Raw genomic sequence first — 18215 nt, 5'->3', positions numbered from 1 at the left:
GACTCTTCCACACAAACACCCAATTTACTTTAGAAGGAAATTCACACCTGTATGAAGGAAATAGTAGTGAGAAAATGCTGAAGTGACTAGTGGTTTCAAGAGCGAACCGTGTCCTCATCCCCTCTAGTTATCAGTGTATTGCTTTAGCATGTCAAATGCAAACTTCGTAGAACATAACCCTTCTTCTTGTGTGATTGCTGAGCATGCTGATTATTGTCCCCATTGCCAGAAAATGCCAATGGGGAAGTGAGAAAATGTACTAGCGTGGAAAGAGTAGTGAGAAAATGGGGAAGAGATTAATAGTTTCAAGGGTCAATGTTAGCCTTGTCAACTTGTTGGCTTCTAGGTAATTTATGTGATGGTAAAATCCCATTAAAATTGAAAGGAAAATTTTATAGGACAGCTATAAGACCAGTCTTGCTATATGGCTCAGAATGTTGGGCAGTCAAATACCAGCATGAGCAAAAGACGAGTGTAGCGGAGATGAGGATGTTAAGATGGATGTGCGGACATATAAAAAAGGATAAAATTAGAAATGAAGTTATTCGTAATAAGGTAGGAGTAGTGCCAATCGAGGAAAAGATGAGATAGACTAGACTAAGATGGTTTGGTCATGTGAGAAGGAGACTAAGAGACGTTCCTGTGAGGAGAGTTGATGAAGTGGAACAATTAGTCACAAAAAGAGATAGAGGTAGACCCAATAAGACTTTGGGAGAGACATTAAAATTTGATATGAAATATATAGATCTAAATGAAGATATGACAAAAGACAGAAATACATGAAAGTCTAGAATTCATGTAGCCGACCCCACATAGTGGGATAAAGGCTGGATATGTTATTTTTGTTGTTGTAGGAGTGTGCAAAAGACTTAAGTTGCGTTCTCTTTACTGTTTTCAAGTCATTTTTAGTTTTCAATTTACTATTTTTAAGTTATTTTTAGTTTACAATTTTCTAAAATAATGAAAATGCGTTCTCTTTACTGTTTTTAAAAATATATTTTTAAAAATAAAAAAAAATATAAAGAAAACTAAAAACAACAAAAAGTTGTTTTGAGTATTTTCATCCAAAAACAAACTCAAAATTCAAAATATATTTATTTATTTATATTTTATTATTGTAATGAAATTTTTTTTATAAAATTCATTAACTTTAAAATGCATATATTTTTTTAATAATATATTAACATTAAATATTTATAATTTACTTAATAATAAAGTTTATTAAATAAAATATCATTAAAATTTTATTTTCAAAATTTCAAAAAGAACGCGTTTTCTAATTTTCTATTTTGAGAAATAATTTTTTAAAATGACAAAGAGAACGTGTTTTCAATTTTTTAAAAACAGACTACTAAAATAGAAAACTAAAAATAAATTCAAAACTCAAAATTAAAAATTGAATGACAAAGAGAACGCATTTTTAATTTTTTAAAAATAAACTACTAAAATAGAAAATTGAAAATAAATTTAAAATTGAAAAGTAAAAATAACGCAATCTTAAGAACTGAATTAGATCTACAAAATAGGGGCATTTAAGAGAAGGGATAGACTCAAGAATCGAACCAAATTTACCTTGACTGTTTAGTATTTTACCAGGTCTTTCCATTTTGTAAGGTTGGGCGATTACCTTGCTTGCTTTGCTAGGCCCCCCCCCCCCCCCCCCAATCTCATACAGGGTGGGGGAGCAAATAAAGGAATTGAAGAAAGCACTTGTTACCATATGATGGCCCATAAATGCACAACGCTTAGGATAATGTATCAAGAAGCTAACATAATGCCAATCAGTTTGACATAACACCAAAACAGATCAAATCAAACCAAAATAAAAGAAAAGAAAAGAAACGGAAAGGAAAGGAAAATCATTTTGTGGATCCTACCACGTATATTCCAGAATAGTGGGCCCCAAATGGATAATAATATCAATCATAATTTGGCAATGGTCTCCGTCACGTAGCAGGCAACATGCTGAATTGAATTGCTGATAGCCAAACAAAGAAAATAATACTGCGAAGATAGATGAAGTTGTTCGTTCCAGGGCCTGGTTATTTTTTCATGCCAAAAGCTCCCAACAACCAATTCACTCCAACTTTACTTTGCTTGCTCTCTATCTCGATGCACCAAAATCTGGAATATTCATGATTATAGTAGAAGGAGGAGGACATCCCAATGAAGAAGATGTTCAAGCTAACACTTAACAGTTAGATTTTAATGATGGACCTCCAATTTTCACTTCACTGGATCAGAATTAGAGAGATAAAAGGGAGCACTGGTTAATTATTGAAGGGCCCCAACATTTTGTTCAACTGTCATAGCAGCTGTAAACTTAGGCTCGTTATAATATTGTTTACATTGAGAGAGAGTGCCAATCAATACTAGAATTGTAATAATCTAATCGTTATACGTAAAAGTAAGAGTTTTTAATATAATTACAATGTCACTTAGTTTTGTTAATGGCAATGGGTGTAACAATTAAGTGATCTATTCTTTTGTCTTCACAGTGAAAAATCAACTATCATATTGTCACATGATAATACAGTAAAATGTTTGATAAGAGATTTATCCAATAACCACTCAATGAGAATAGGTCAAAAGGGTGTATCTATATATTTATCCACCCAATCCTAGGCTGTTTCATGTGTTGGAATTCACCTTGAATCTTGGCGAGGGACCTTCACGATCTCACCACCTCTCTCTCTCTTCCATTTATTCGGAACTCCAGATCACCACAAGACCGTTTCTTTCTTGCTTAAACCTTTCACAACAACCTAATTCTCTCTCTCTCTCTCTCTCTAGCTTTGTTGGTGCCTAATCGTTTGTGGGTATTCTTGATTTTGGTTTTCTTTTATTTGTTTACATCTGGGATTCCTTGACCTCCTTTCTCTCCCTCTCATTTCTCACTCTTGTGTTATTTTATTGAGCTTTTACGTTTTGGTTGTTTGTATTTGTAAGGTTCTTGGTTGTTTGCATTGTTATCTCATGTGTTCTTTTCCTGTTTGGGCTATTGTCTCTTCAGTTATTCCTCCTGTTATTTCCTTGTAAATGGGCTGCTGCTGCCGTTGATGTCTGTGGCTGTCGGAGTTGCATCGAGTTCTAAGACCATGGGTTTGGATGGTGGTAAAGAGGAAGAAACTGTTGAAACAGGAACAATGCCTGCAGGAAATGATGATCAAACACGCCCAAAGATTACCAGAAAGATGAGTGAGGGTTCAATATATGCAACTGAGGATGAGGAAGAAAGTGATATTGAACACAAGCTAGAGTTGGGTCCTCAACTTACTATTAAGGAACAGCTCGAGAAAGATAAGGTTTGTCTCTGCTTTTATAATTTGATTTTAGTGGTTCTTCTGTCCTGCTAATGATTTGCTACGGATTCCTTCTTGATAATTTTTGTGTTTGATGATTTAGGATGATGAGAGCTTAAGAAAGTGGAAGGAGCAGCTTCTTGGGAGCGTGGATATTGATTCCATTGGAGGTAACCGCTTTTTCTTCTACATTATCTTCTTGGGAACAGGGGTAGATAGATCCAAATTCGAAAAGAATTGCTACAATTACAGCTCATTTCCTCTTATTTTTTCCTCAATCAGTTAAGTGTAAATCTAACCCGGGCATGCAGACTATGTTAAAGTGCTCTTATGTCAAAGTTAATTGGAGGAAGCATGGAAAATTTCATGACTCCTAGTTTAGGAAGGATTCAACTTTATCTGAACTACAAAACTTGAAATGTTACTTTTTTTTTGTGAACGAAACCATTGTTATGAATCCATTCTGATCTTATTTAAATTTAATTATAGAAAATTGATAGAGACCCATAAGTTTTGAAATCTTACATCTTTCTGTCAGGGAATCCATTGTTGTTAATCCACTTTGATCTTATTTAAATACAATTATAGAAAATTGATAGTGACACTCAAGTTTTGAAATCTTGCATCTTTTTCTGAGGGAAGCGATTGTTGTCAATCGACTTTGTTCTTATTTAAATATAATTCTAGAAAATTGATAGTAATCCTCAAGCTTTGAAATCTTTTCTTGTCTCTTCTTCTTGAGGTTTCCAACAGTATTATAGTGGAAATGTTTTTCGTTCATTGAACCAAAATGAAGCTACAAATTAGGCGTTGGACATTTCATCATCTTTTTCTTAAACCCCTTGATGAAAATTCCTTTATGTATTAGGAGGCATGATTGGAGTCCTCACAACTGAGTTCAGATAGACTATTGCTTTTTTTTTTTTTTTCCGTATGTTTTGCTGTCCTTTCATTTGATGTTAGAAATGGTTGGACAACAGAAGTGCAAACCGACATTCTTTTGAGAGCTTGAATTGTTGAACCAACAAAAGATGCTACCTAACTTATCCTTACCCTGGTTAAAAAATAAATAAATAAAAGACAAATGACCCTTACTTGGATCTTCCCTGTTCCTCATCAACAACGGTTTCACCTTCTAAAAGGAAAGGCTGTCTTGTATGAGTAATTAGGGATGTTACTTTATGAAACTTTGAATTGAAGGGGCAAATTGTTTTTGCACCTTTTTATCAGACGGTATTCTGCTTATTTTTCTTGATCCAGGATTCTTATAATGATTGGAACTACTAAATCAGTGCCAATGTAAATTCTATAGCGTCCTCCTCCTCCTTTCACTCTTCCTTGTGGGTGGTGGATAATGATGGAGGAAAATTTTCTTTTCTCTAACTGAATAATCAGCTATTGTTTAGACTGTAGCATGTGTAAGATTTAATGAGATGGTTGTAGTATGTGTAAAATTTAATGAGATGATTTTTTGCCCCACTTCCCTAATACTTCATATAATTTTAATTTGAAAAAACAATTTAGTCGATAATCAAGTCTGCCTTTTGTGAGAGCATACTGGTGTTTGCTCTGATAGTATCTTATGTTTTCGTTTATTTTGTAGAAACTCTAGAACCAGATGTTAAGATCTTGAGCCTTGCGATTAAATCCCCTGATAGAGCTGATATATTCCTACCAATACCTGAATCTGGAAAACCTGAAGGTTTGTGGTTCACTTTGAAAGAAGGTAGCCGTTACAGCCTGGAATTCACTTTCCAAGTTAACAATAATATCGTGTCAGGCCTCAAATACATTAACACTGTTTGGAAATCTGGTTTGAAGGGTACTCTTTTGACCTCTTCTATCGTACATTCAGTTTTGGATAAAAGAAAATGAGGTTTTGACTGGTGCTTTGTTTGCTTTGTGAATCCTTGTTTGCAGTGGATAGCGCAAAAGAAATGCTTGGAACCTTCAGTCCACAGTCAGAACCTTACAAGCATGAAATGCCAGAAGAGACAACCCCATCTGGTTTTTTTGCAAGAGGAGCATATACAGCTAAATCAAAGGTAAACGGAACCATTACCCTCTGTTTATTCATATCACCAATTCTGTATTCATCCCTCATGGATGATCATTGCAAGACATACAGTTTCTAAGCTCTTTTTGATAATAAGTTGCCCTTTAAGCTAGAATTCTACTCACTTTCTGAGAAACTCTGGTTCTATCAGTTTCTTTGCACGTGTTGACGGTGACTTATCTTTGATAGAAGGGGACCATCCTCTTTCATTGGTAATGGAGAAAGAAAATGCCCAACAAAAGCTGTTTGTTTCTCTTTTCAACGTTCCGGAGTGGTTGTTGAAAAATGCCACTGCCGTAGCTAAGCATTCAAATGAAACAATTAAATGGTCACATGTGTGACAAAGGAGGAAGAGACGTATAAATTTCAGACTAGTGGGACATTGTCATTACTCAGAAAGAGTTACAAGTTTAATCCCATTAATACCCTCATGTTTTCTTTGTTTCTTTTCACAGTTTATTGACGATGATGACAAGTGCTACTTGGAGATCAATTACACATTTGATATCAAGAAGGAGTGGCTGGAAACATCCTGAACTCTGAACTTCACTACTTTTAACTTTGCCCCTGATACATTTCCCTTTTGCTCTTTGTGGCCAAGTTTGCAAAAAGGTTACACAATGGAGCAGCAGCTAGATGTCTGTTTCTTTCGCGTCTGCCATTGAATTTGTATTTGGCATGTTGGATGTTATTCTTTTATCTTGTTGGGGACTATGTTTATGTTGGCAATTTAGGATCAAGTTTGAACCGTTCCAAGTTTTGCTGCTACTGCTGTTTGATCTTGTCAATTGCTGAGGTGATGTTACTTGAGGGTTTGTTGAAATTGGCATCCTTCGTCTTCTTGTATTCGGGGGGAGGGGACTTGCTTTATTCCACTCTGTTTCTTTCTTCTTTGTGTTAATTCTTCTGGAAATTACAAAGTGCATGGGTGCCTGGCCTCTTTTGAGCTTTTATATAAGACCACCTTCTCTGAAACATCAACGGTGTTTGCTTGGAGGGAAGGCTATTCAATCCTCAACTCATGCTAAAGTAGTAAAGGAGGTGCATATCAAAGTATGTGCAACCTTTAGGGGTACAGAATGGAAAGATTACAGAGGTATGATGGGAGCCCCGTGGGTTTGAACTTAGAATTCAGGTTTAGACCATGAAGCTTGGCCTTAAAGCTTCCCAAAAGGGTATTCCAATTGTTTGTTTCAAATGCATTAAGGTCAATTAATCCCTCTGAAGAACAAGCCAAGCCAGGTAAATAAGGGCATGATTCCCAGATGGGATATTTTTTCCCTTTTCAGACCCTGCATGTATTGATCCAATACTATGCTCAATGCAGCCTTCTAATTCTACCACGAGTTTGAACTTGTAAATTTCAAATATGACAATATATTCCAAATATATGAAAATATTAAAAAAAGAATTACTAAAAGATCTCATAAAACATCTTAGAATAAAACTATTATCTTACTAATAAACTATATTAATAACTAATAAACCATATTAGTCGAACAAAATGAGTTCAATCAATTAATTTGATTTGCTAAAATTTTCATGTTCATTAAGTTTCTCTTATCATAAAGTTTTATAATCAACTTTGAAGTGTCTAATATTTATAATTAATGATAACATACCCAAAAAAATAAAAAAAAAATAATTTTAGGTGTTTATGGTATAAATGTCCTAACAAATGAGACATCTCCTTTATACTCGGGCCATCGGCCCATAATTAACTTGAGGGGAGCCCAACTATTCTCATAGATAAAGAAATAGAATGTTGGACTGGGATCGGGCCACCGGCCCATATGTTAACATGAGGTGAGCCCAAATGTTTCTCATAGACAAAGAAATGGAACGTTGGACTGGGAAGTGAAGAAGTGCCAGAACGTTCTGCAGGTATCGCCGATCTCTTCCTCCCGCAGAGGTTTCTCTCTCTCTCTCTCTCTCTCTCTCTCTCTCTCCTCACCTTCGGTGTTGCAAGAATTCGCAGGTTCGTTCATCATCTTATACCTGTAGAACTGTGTTGTTATCTGTTTTTTTGTATATAATTTGGTCCGCTTTTGCGGTGCCCTAGATTTGGTTTCGTGTTCCATGCGTATATATTTCTTCTGTGCAATGAAAGCGTACGTAGGGTTTGAGAGCTTGTGCATGATTCTTCCGTTTTTGAGGTGACGTAGTTTGGCTTTCAAGTTAAGGTTGTGGAACGATGAAATTTTGTATTTCGACAGTGGAATCTGAATAGGGTTTATCGAGGATGAAGACGAGGCGAGAAGAGGAGGAGAACGGGGAGGGGCAGGCGAAGAGGCAGAAGCTTCTTGAGCAGTCTTCTTCCCCTTCGCCTTCACCCTCGCCGCCTCGGCTTGGTTTTGATAATGCTCTTCTTCCACTTGCTTCTTATGCTGACGACGATGATGATGAAGAAGATGATGGGAGCAGAGGTGGAATTGGGGATGCAGTTGGAAAAAATGGCGGAAGGACCGAGCAAAACGGCCATAGCGATGGGAGTGAATATGATGATGAAGATGAGGATGGTGACCGAGAGAAAGCTTCAAGTCGAGGGAAGCGCAACCGTGTTGTTGAACTCCGGAGGGACTGCCCTTATCTTGATACTGTGAATCGACAGGTATTAGACTCGTCTGTTGTGAACTCTACTTCTTTTTTCATTATTATTGTCACCTCTCATAGTGTTCATTTGGTAGTTAATGAATCATCAATGCCCAGTTGCTGAACATGGAAATAAAATCTGGATTATTATATTTGCACTATGACATGAAAGAGCATTAAGTGGTTAAGAGTTAAGAATTTGGTGGTGCATGTTGATTTGGAGGATTTCTTCAGGGATGGATATATATTAAGAATTCTACCTTGTTTGTTGATTTCTAACAGGGCATATCATGGCTCTAAGGTCATAATTCCACGCATCAGTTGATTGATTCCCTGTTTTGTGCAGGTTTTAGATTTTGATTTTGAGAAATTTTGCTCAGTCTCGCTTTCAAACTTGAATGTGTATGCATGTTTGGTCTGTGGGAAGTATTATCAAGGAAGAGGACAGAAATCTCATGCATATACTCATAGCCTTGAAGCAGGTCACCATGTTTATATCAATCTCCGAACAGAGAAAGTTTACTGCCTTCCTGATGGATATGAAATTAATGACCCATCATTAGATGACATACGGCATGTGTTGAATCCAAGGTTTGGCTACATATCTATATTTGAACTTGCATGTTTCTTCTTCATTGTTGGTGGTAGTTGATTATGTTCCAGTGTCTTGTTTAAGTGTATAGTCTTGTGCATGAATTAGCTTGCATGCTTGTCAATGATTTAGTTGTAGAAGATTCCTATTGACATTTGGTTGCTAAAAGGATTCCTTTGAAGTTTATTTGGACAAATTATTTTGTCTTTTATGCTAAATTTAGTACCTAATCTTGGCATCATGATGTTGATTATTCTCATAATTTTGCTTCGTCTTCTAAACAGGTTTACAAGAGAACAAGTTGAAGAGCTTGATAGGAACAAACAGTGGTCTAGGGCACTTGATGGTTCTGACTATCTCCCTGGAATGGTATTGGTTCAATTGTCCTCAATAACATGATTAATCTCTCTGCATTGTTATCATTGCATTCATTTTATTTAGGCACATGAATTGTATGCCTTCTTTTCCTAACTATTATTCCTTTCCATCATGTATTTTTTAGGTGGGTTTGAATAACATTAAGGAGACAGATTTTGTGAATGTGACAATTCAATCTTTAATGCGAGTTACTCCTTTGAGGAACTTCTTCCTTATTCCTGAAAACTATCAACATAGCAGATCCCCCCTTGTTCATCGTTTTGGAGAACTCACGAGGAAGATTTGGCATGCACGAAATTTCAAAGGACAGGTTTGGTCTCAGTGACAAACTTTTCTTCTGGCCATGAATGAAGGATTATATCTTATAAACTTGTTTCTGCAGGTGAGCCCACATGAGTTTCTTCAGGCAGTTATGAAAGCCAGTAAAAAACGGTTTCGAATAGGGGCACAGTCTGACCCAGTTGAATTTATGTCATGGCTTCTTAATACATTACATGCAGATCTAAGAAGTTCAAAGAAAAGTAGCAGCATCATTCACAAGTGCTTCCAGGTTGTTTCTCTATACTATATTTTGTTGCTCTCTTCCATTTCTTTTTTCCCCAAAAGCTCTGTTATTACAATTTGTTGCAATATAAGTGGTGCCTGAGATGTGTATTGCGTTGAATAGGGTGAGTTGGAGGTTGTAAAAGAGATTCATGGTAGACCTTTCTCCGAGAAGCGAGAAAATGGTGATGAACAAAATAATGGTAGTGCTGCAGATGGTGGAACTGAGCAGGATAATGTTATCACTGAAAAGAGCAGAATGTCATTCTTAATGCTTGGACTGGATCTACCTCCTCCGCCTCTGTTTCAAGATGTAATGGAGAAAAATATAATCCCACAGGTCAGTATTAACCTCGATATTGTTTTGCTCAACATGGACTCACAGGCTGCTTTTTTTTTTTTTTTTTTTTAGGGGGGGGGGGTGTGTTTGGGGGGATGGTTTATGTTCAAAGTGGAATTTAAATTCTGTTTTCTAAATCGATGGAACTTGTATTCAGTTTCCTAAATCAGATGAAAAATTTCCCAACTCCCCATGTAGATATGTAGATATATGAAATATGTGTGAATGGGAGGAATAAAGAGAATATTCTACTCAAATCAGAATACAATTATAGATGAAATCTGTAAGTAATAAAAAGTCAAGAAATTCAAAGAATGATTTGGAAATAGAAGTTACAACTAATTGAAGATAGTGGATACATGGTACTTGGATAAGCACTTTATAATGTGCTGTGTTAGGTCCATTGTACCAGCACTATCACATTCTGTTAAACCTCAAAGTTCGTATTGGGGTCTTTGATGTACACTTCTGTTGACTGTTGGTCAAACCTGTTGCTTGCTTTTCAGTAATGTAACTACTAAAGCTGGCACAATTCTTTTTTTGTTTTTGTTTTTGGAATGTTCTGGATTCCATCAATGACCAGTCTGTATGGCCCTCAAGATGCTTGAAGGTTTTATGTGCATATAGATACTACTATACAATAGTCCCCGGGGCAAATCTAGGATTATGAACGAAGACAAATTTTGTGATGATAAAAAAAGGAAGATGTCAATATTCTCTCAGTAACATTTTATATAGTGTAAAGGGCCACCAAAAAAAAAAAAAAGATCACACCCTCAGTGCATTGTGCTTGTCACTTTGCAAGAGTTGAGAGAGGATTGTATTTGTATGCAACTTCCCCTTTGCTTTGCTGTTTTCATGATGCTAGTCTGTGACCTTTCAGTCACAAAGAAGCAACTTTGTTATTTTCACATGCACTGTATAGAAGAATTATACCTGTCATCTTCATTCTCCATTTGAATTTAAGGGTTAAACCATTCAACTGTACTGCCAAATCATTTTTAACTTTTCTTTTGGTCTTCTCTTCTTTCTGTTCCTATTTTCTTTTTTCTTTTCCTTTTTTATTTGTTGGGGGGGGGGGGGGGGGGGCGAAGGTGGCTATTGTGGATCAGATGTTGGGTTCTTGTGGGATTTATTGAATGATATTATTGAAACATTTGTGTAGTGTAGTTGTATAAGTTTACTGACTGGATTTCTTGGTTGCACTAATTATCAGATCCAGGGAGCTTATTAACAAGAATCATGTGCAGAGAACTTATTAATATGAAAACAAAATAGGACAGTTGATAAATAACACTGAAAGCAAAATCATAATGTGGTCAAATAAGATCCATCAGATTAGAATAGTCAGAACCCATCTGAATTGTTTGGTTAGCCAAAAAGGAAAAATCATAATTGTCAGTGTTATATATTAGAAAGTTATAGAGGAGAGTGGAAGTTTTCCAATTTGTTTGAGGCCAAATTATTCTGGCTGACTGATACAGCAACTGGCAATTGAGAGTGGGGAAGCGGGAGATTGCCATAAATGCAGGGTCAAACACCTTTCCTAAAAACTCAGTGTCACGTCTAAGAAAGTTAAAAGGTTTCTCCTATAAATTATAGTTGGCAATTTTGTTGTAGATAGTACATACAAGGCACCCTAGGTCGTCTTTTGTTCTTTTTTACAGGATTCTCCAATATGGCCCGTATTAACTACCTCATCCATCTTAATAATAACAACAATCAAAAGCCTTAATTCCACTAGATGGGGTCAGCTACTGTCACGTACCTAGGGTTTAAGAGATAATAGGAAGGAATTTGGGGAAGATAGATCAGAAGAAATGGAAGGGAATTAGAGAAGAACAGAAACAGAGAGAGAGAGATTAGGGGGAACCGAGAGAAAGAGAGGGAAATTGAGAGAGATTGAAAATCAGATTTCATTCAATAATATGGTTGTCTTTTGAATCAGATTGGATCAGCCTTATATACTGATTCGATTGCTAGGTTTGGTGCCGATAGGGCTGCCAATTATTCAAATCATTACAGCTGGAGGTTGTTACAATACAACTAAAAGAAATTCATCTATTATCTAATTACTACTATATCCTTGGGTCATGACAATTTCCTCCCCTCAGGGAGAGTTCTTGTCTCCAAGAACTTGCTGCAGTTAGTCCCGCTTCTTCACCCAATCCCAACCTGCTCTTCTTCTTCTTCTTCTTTTCCATCCTCCAGTCCTTCCATATATAGTAACTGTTTCCTGCACCTGTGACCTGGGCTAAACTGTCCTCCACGGCTGTAGCACAGTCTTGCCAGCCTTTTTTGTTCCATCAAACGAGACTTGGCTGAATTAGAGTTAGTATATACCCTATGACTGGGATGTCCTTCCAGCTGCGAACTGTTTGCAGTATGAAGTTCGGTTAGGAGCTGGTGTTTTGTCATAAGGGCTTCAACAAATAGCTCTTGCAGTGAAGCTCCCTCAGCTGCTTCCTGCACTGTCTTAGGCTTCAACATCTTCACTGCAGACTGTATTTCATCATTCAGTCCCACCACAAAGCTGGATACAGAGTATTCTTCTGTCATAAATGGATTCTGACTCAACATTAGGGACTTCAACTCTTCAAATTTCAGTTGGTACTCCTGTATTGTACCCTCTTGCTTCAACCGGTTAAACTCTTCCACTATGTCCATCATGCCCCTTTCACCAAACCTCTCACATAGGCCCTTAGTGAAATCATCCCAATTAAATGTCTCTCTCACTTTAGACCACCCCTGGAACCACGTCCCCAATATCATTGAGTTAGGCCGATGCCAAGGCCACCCTCTGGTTATCGACCACTTGGTGGATCCCAAACAATTTTTCACAACGCCTTAACCACCATTGAGGCTTCTATCCCTCAAATACAGGCAATTCAAGTTTGGGCACCAGAAAACTGGAATGGTGTGGGAGAGTTGAAATCTCCTGCCTCCTTTCCAGCACATTTTCTCCCACTGTAGACGAAAATACTTTGAACTCCATCGATACGGCATTCCGGCTGCTGGTTCCAATTTCTGGTAGAATTGGTTCCAACTGATCCTTAGGAGGGGAATTAGGTGAAATTCTTACTTGATGTTGACTAGTGAACATAAGCATCAATTGCTGCAGTTATCTCGCAGCAAATTGCCCTGCTCCCGCATCTCCTCCCTGATCTGATTGCGCATATTCCCTTCATGTTTCTCCGCAACCATCTCCAACTTCCGATCCACCATTGATCCAATCTTCTCCTCCATTGTCTCCACACGAGTCTGAATTTCCACCATTGATGCTGTCACTTGCTGCAACTGCGATTCCATTTGCTTCATTCGGGTGCCGTCGGCCATGGTAGATTGATTGCTTGGAAGAGTCTTCAGCTGGGAACTTGCTCTGAATTTATTTATTTATTTTTTCTCTGTTCACTGCAGTTGCTGCCACTGATTGTGGTCACGGCAGCTCAACAATCCTCCAGTTCTAAGACCTCGCTTTGCTGAATGTGCCTACCGCAGCATTGCCTTCTAATTCCGAGCCAAATTATCAAAATCTGTAAATCACCACAGCAGTCGCCTAGGGTTACAGAGTCAGTTTTCAGAAACTGCTTCTTGCTTGCCCTCTTGATCAACAACAACAAACTCGGAAAACAGCAGCAATCCTTAATCCACCTCTGTTACAGTTGGAATTGAGGAATCGGTAGCCTGAGGGTTGCCTCTAACTTGGCTCCCCGAATCTCCTCTTGCTACTCGATCAGCTCTGGAAATTTCTCGTTCTACTTCGCTGTCAAAGACTCAGCTATTCTGCACAGTTATAATTGCTGATCAGAATTACTGTATCGCTGAAGTTGCCAGGCCTTGTTCCACTGCCTAGATCGCCAAAAGTTGCCTGACTCTGTTTGCTGCCGCAATCATTGGAATTTCTCGCAACTTCCTGAATCTGCTTTGACTGCAATTTCCGATCAACCTGAACTGCTCAGTCGCTGGAAGCTCTGTCAGAATCACCTGGCCAAATCGCCTTCAAATTCCGAACAGAAATTACAGCCAATAATCAATCGGAATTCACCTTGGAATCGCCTAGGCTACTCACCTTCCTTGATCGATCAGGCCGGAATTCACCAGCGGATCTCAGTTTTGATCAATCCTTGTTTCCTTCCAACGTAGATCTGAAATGCGAAAGAATCACTTCTCGACCGCTTCAGCAGAATCGAGGAATTGGCCTAGATCACCTCTATTAAATTCGCTTGCAATCAGCTTCCAAGGATGGCTTTGCTCTGCTTCAAATCTGGCTTTGATTACTTCAAAATCGGATTGGACATTATTGAATTTCCGAACTCACAGCCGAGAAACGAATGCTATGGTACCAATTTGTCTCGTAACTAGGGTTTAAGAGATAATAGGAAGGAATTTGGGGAAGATAGATCAGAAGAAATGGGAGGGAATTAGAGAAGAACAGAAACAGAGAGAGAGATTAGGGGGAACTGAGAGAAAGAGAGGGAAATTGAGAGAGATTGAAAATCAGATTTCATTCAATAATATGGTTGTCTTTTGAATCAGATTGGATCAGCCTTATATACTGATCTGGTTGCTAGGTTTGGCGCCAATAGAGCTGCCAATTATTCAAATCAATACAGCTGGAGGTCGTTGCAATACAACTAAAAGAAATTCATCTATTATCTAATTAGTAATTACTACTATGTCCTTGGGTCATGACAGCTACATGAACTATGACCCTCCAACCGTCTCTATCAATGACAATATCCTCCGTAAGGCCATTATATCTCCAACTTTTTCCTTTTGATTCTTTTAATAATTGTGTATTATATTTGGTTCTTTTTGGCGTGGAGTTGTCCTTTTAGAACCAGGTCTTGCATGTAATTTTCTGTTATTGTTGGTTTTTAATGTAGTACCAATTCTTAGGGAAATACCCTGCATGAAGGAGACTTGAAAAAAACCTATTAATCGATATTGACGTGTAGGATGTGTTCTTTTAGTATTGTTTATTTTTCTCCAGTAATTTGTTATTGCTTGTGTTCTGCTATTGCTTCCACTGTCTAGGTTACTGACTAGGTTTGAACTTGTAGTTTCATCCATATTGCCTGCTGTTATATCCTATCCATCTTTTCCCCTTATTGTTGTTTTTGATATATATATATATATATATATATATTTGAAATGGTCTCATCCTTGAACAACCAGCTGTCATCTGATGGATATTTGTCTTACTGTGATTGGAGCTGTGAGGGTACAATCACAGTGTAGCATTAATTCCTTAGGGCTATATACTATGAGTGAGACATTGGAAGAGAACTAATAAAGAGCCGTGCTACATTGCCCGAGGGGCTTACCAAAATGCCCTTGCCCAAAATACAAATTTGCAAGGGATGCCACTGCCTTCACCTCTCTCCTCTCTCCCCTCTCCCTTCCCATGGCCACGATGCGACCACCGAGTGCTGCTGGCTTTGCCTCGCCTCGCCAACCGTCGCTGCATCCTCCGACAGTTGGCAAGGCGAGGCGATGGCAGCGAGGTGAAGCCAGCAGCGCTCAGCGGTTGCATTGGGACCATGGGAAGGGAGAGAGGCAAAGGCAGTGGCATCCCTTGCAAATTTGTATTTTGGGTATGGACATTTTGGTCTTTTTGACCCCATTCGGTAAGCCCCTCGGGCAATGTAGATTAAACCACTAATAAATGATCTTAAGGTTCAAGTATATGTTATTTTATTTTATTTATTTGTTTCCCTTGGTGAACTCATTTCTGCTTGTCTGCTTATTTTAGGTCCCACTTTTTAACATACTGAAGAAATTTGATGGTGAGTCTGTCACAGAAGTTGTACGCCCTCGTATAGCAAGGATGAGATATCGTGTCACAAGATTGCCACAATATTTAATTCTCCACATGCGGCGGTTTACAAAGAACAATTTCTTTGTGGAAAAAAATCCCACTCTTGGTGAGTACTAATACAATCTGGAACTTGTTATAATCTAGGCCTTTAAATCATCACGGGACTTATCTGGCCACATGTCCTGAAGAAAGTTGGTTTGGGAAATGGTTCTACAGAAACATGTCATGGATCATCACATTTTGAGTTTTGGGTTTTGGAAAATGAAATATGCTTAAAAATCTGGAAACCATTTGGATATTTCAGCCCAGCTGTATTTAAGATGTGTATTCTGCTGTGGCCTAACTTATGTTATTTTTGTCTCACAGTTAATTTTCCGGTGAAGAATTTAGAGCTGAAAGATTATATTCCACTGCCTACACGCAAGGAGAATGAAAAGCTACGTTCAAAGTATGATTTGATTGCTAATATTGTCCATGATGGTAAGCCAGGTGAAGGATCCTACAGGGTATTTGTACAGCGGAAGTCAGAAGAACTTTGGTAAGTTGGAAAGTTCAGGATTGCTTTTCTAAATAACAATGAACCTGACTCAACGGGACTGATGAAGTTTGGCGGGTACACTATGTGTAGGTATGAGATGCAAGACTTGCATGTATCTGAAACTCTCCCTCAAATGGTTGCCTTATCAGAAGCCTACATGCAGATTTATGAACAGCAGAAGTGAGATTCATGGCGTGAGGCTCTCTTTCGAACCTACAAATTCGTTAAGAGGCATGCATGCATGGAAGAGAAGAGAATGGGACAGTCGGCAGCTTGTTGGAGGCCAAGGATGGATTCATTCAGCGTAAGTTGCTCTTGACTAGAAAATTTTTAAGGCTTCCGGTATCTCTCAATCTGCCCTTTCTGAACCTGCTTTTTGGGAATGTTTTGTGGACCCTCCTAGGCTGTGTACCAAACTGGTTGGTGCTTAAATTGAATGAGATGATATGCTTGTTAATTCAACCTAGTATTTGAGAAATTAAAAAAGTAATAATTTTACATTGAATACGCTTCTCCCAAAAGATGATGTGGCCGTGAACTATACTCATCTTACGAGATGCAACATGTAGAATGTGGTTAAGAGTTGGATTGCCAATGAAGAATTTTCTTCATCAAACTCAAGTAGGTCTCTATTAGGTTAGAATCCGTTGGTGGTGGCCACCGGATTGTGGCTGTTTCTTCAGTCTTCCTTGCGGTGTGATAATGGAATAGAAGAGAGGTTGTAACTGCTCGGAGTTCGTGAAACGGATTCCAAAGCAATTTATGATTAAGCAGTAATAATAATACATAAACAGAAAGTAATTAATCTTATTATATTTTAAGAGAATGTACTTGGGTGATGGTTAATTAATAATATATGTATTTTATTTTCAGATAAAGTGTATCTCTTGTATCTTGTTTTCAATATCTATACAATTTTATTAGTTGATTAGATAGTTTAAAATGTAATATTATTAATTAATAGAATTATTTAATGTTAAAAATAAGATATAATAAATGTATTTTATTTAAAATAAAATATATTTATTGGCATTTAATGATTATCTTTAGTATTTTTCTAAAACTAATAAATATATAAATTATCAAATACTGTAGCATTTGTTAGAAACAGCGAAGAGCAAGTAAGCCTATAAATTAGGAATGACAATTGTAATCGAAATCGTGGGGAACCGAATCGAAATCGAACTAGTCAATGCGGTTAAAAATCGTTTGACTGGGTAATGGTTTGGTTATGGTTTTTACTAAAATCAAATCAAAATCCGAACCGAAATCGAATCGAATGGTGGGTAACCAAATCGAATCGAATATATATATAATATATTATATACAATCCCGTCCACCTGAACCCAGCCCACCTGAGGCTAGCTCATCCCAGCCCAATTGCCTTGCTTGCAAACCTTTCTCCCCTTCTCTTCTCCTTCCTCTCTCAACCTCGCTCTCACTCTCTCTCACCCTCGCTGCCTCTCGCTCATCCGCCCGCCCTCGCCCTTACTCTCTACATGTCTCTTGCTCTCGCTCTCCCTCGCTAGATCTCTCTTGTTCTAGCTAGGGCTCGGCCCTTGCTCTCGCTTGCCTTCAATCTCTCTCACCCTTTCTGCCTCATTTTCTCTTGCTCCTCCTCGCGAGCTCGCCAATCGCCCTCGCTCTGCATCTCTCTTGCTCTCACTCGCCCTCGCTAGATCTCTCTTGCTCTCGCTAGAACTCGGCCCCTCTTGCTCTCGCTCGCTCTCGATCTCTCTCACCCTTGTTGCCTCTCGCTCTCTGCCTCATCTTTCTTCATATTAATTTATTTTTTATATTTATAATTTTGTTAGATGGAGTTGGTTCATTCATTTCAGATGGATATGCATCAATTTTTGAAGAATATATTAATGTTGTTGATGAAGGTATTAACTTTCGTAGCTAATTTTTTTTAGCTTAAATTATAATTTAATTCTGCTCATATTAATTTATTGATCTTAACAATTGTAGGTTTGGAAATGTGATTTTATATCCAATAAGTTTTGTAATTTTATGCAAGAATAAGGTAACTTTATTAGAATTTATCTTTGTT

The 18215-nt window shown here is 37.8% G+C and overlaps 2 protein-coding genes across 4 annotated transcripts; both read left to right on the top strand.

The window, feature by feature from the left end:
* The first annotated feature begins 2614 nt into the window (after nt 1-2614).
* On the top strand, nt 2615-6804 carry LOC127807803 (rho GDP-dissociation inhibitor 1-like). 2 transcript variants are annotated; one of them, XM_052345922.1, is made up of 6 exons: nt 2615-2819; nt 3014-3305; nt 3406-3472; nt 4906-5124; nt 5223-5347; nt 5814-6804. In XM_052345922.1, the coding sequence occupies exons 2-6, from the start codon at nt 3060-3062 to the stop codon at nt 5892-5894; spliced, it is 738 nt and encodes a 245-aa protein (XP_052201882.1). In that variant the 5' UTR covers nt 2615-2819; nt 3014-3059; the 3' UTR covers nt 5895-6804. The 2 variants fall into 2 exon arrangements, with proteins under 2 accessions (XP_052201882.1, XP_052201881.1); XM_052345921.1 differs by having other exon boundaries at nt 2616-2815; nt 5814-6801.
* A 375-nt stretch (nt 6805-7179) lies between these two features.
* Nucleotides 7180-16667, top strand: LOC127807802 (uncharacterized). 2 transcript variants are annotated; one of them, XM_052345919.1, is made up of 10 exons: nt 7180-7336; nt 7575-7969; nt 8297-8541; nt 8827-8911; nt 9045-9230; nt 9303-9470; nt 9588-9803; nt 15559-15730; nt 15991-16162; nt 16253-16667. In XM_052345919.1, the coding sequence occupies exons 2-10, from the start codon at nt 7601-7603 to the stop codon at nt 16344-16346; spliced, it is 1707 nt and encodes a 568-aa protein (XP_052201879.1). In that variant the 5' UTR covers nt 7180-7336; nt 7575-7600; the 3' UTR covers nt 16347-16667. The 2 variants fall into 2 exon arrangements, with proteins under 2 accessions (XP_052201879.1, XP_052201880.1); XM_052345920.1 differs by lacking the exon at nt 7180-7336 and having other exon boundaries at nt 7557-7969.
* The last annotated feature ends 1548 nt before the right edge of the window (nt 16668-18215 follow it).

The sequence above is a fragment of the Diospyros lotus genome, chromosome 8 (assembly GCF_014633365.1).
Source record: "Diospyros lotus cultivar Yz01 chromosome 8, ASM1463336v1, whole genome shotgun sequence".
Taxonomy (NCBI): Eukaryota; Viridiplantae; Streptophyta; class Magnoliopsida; order Ericales; family Ebenaceae; genus Diospyros; species Diospyros lotus.
Note: the sequence above shows the minus strand (reverse complement) of the source record. Positions and strands in the feature narration are given on the sequence as shown.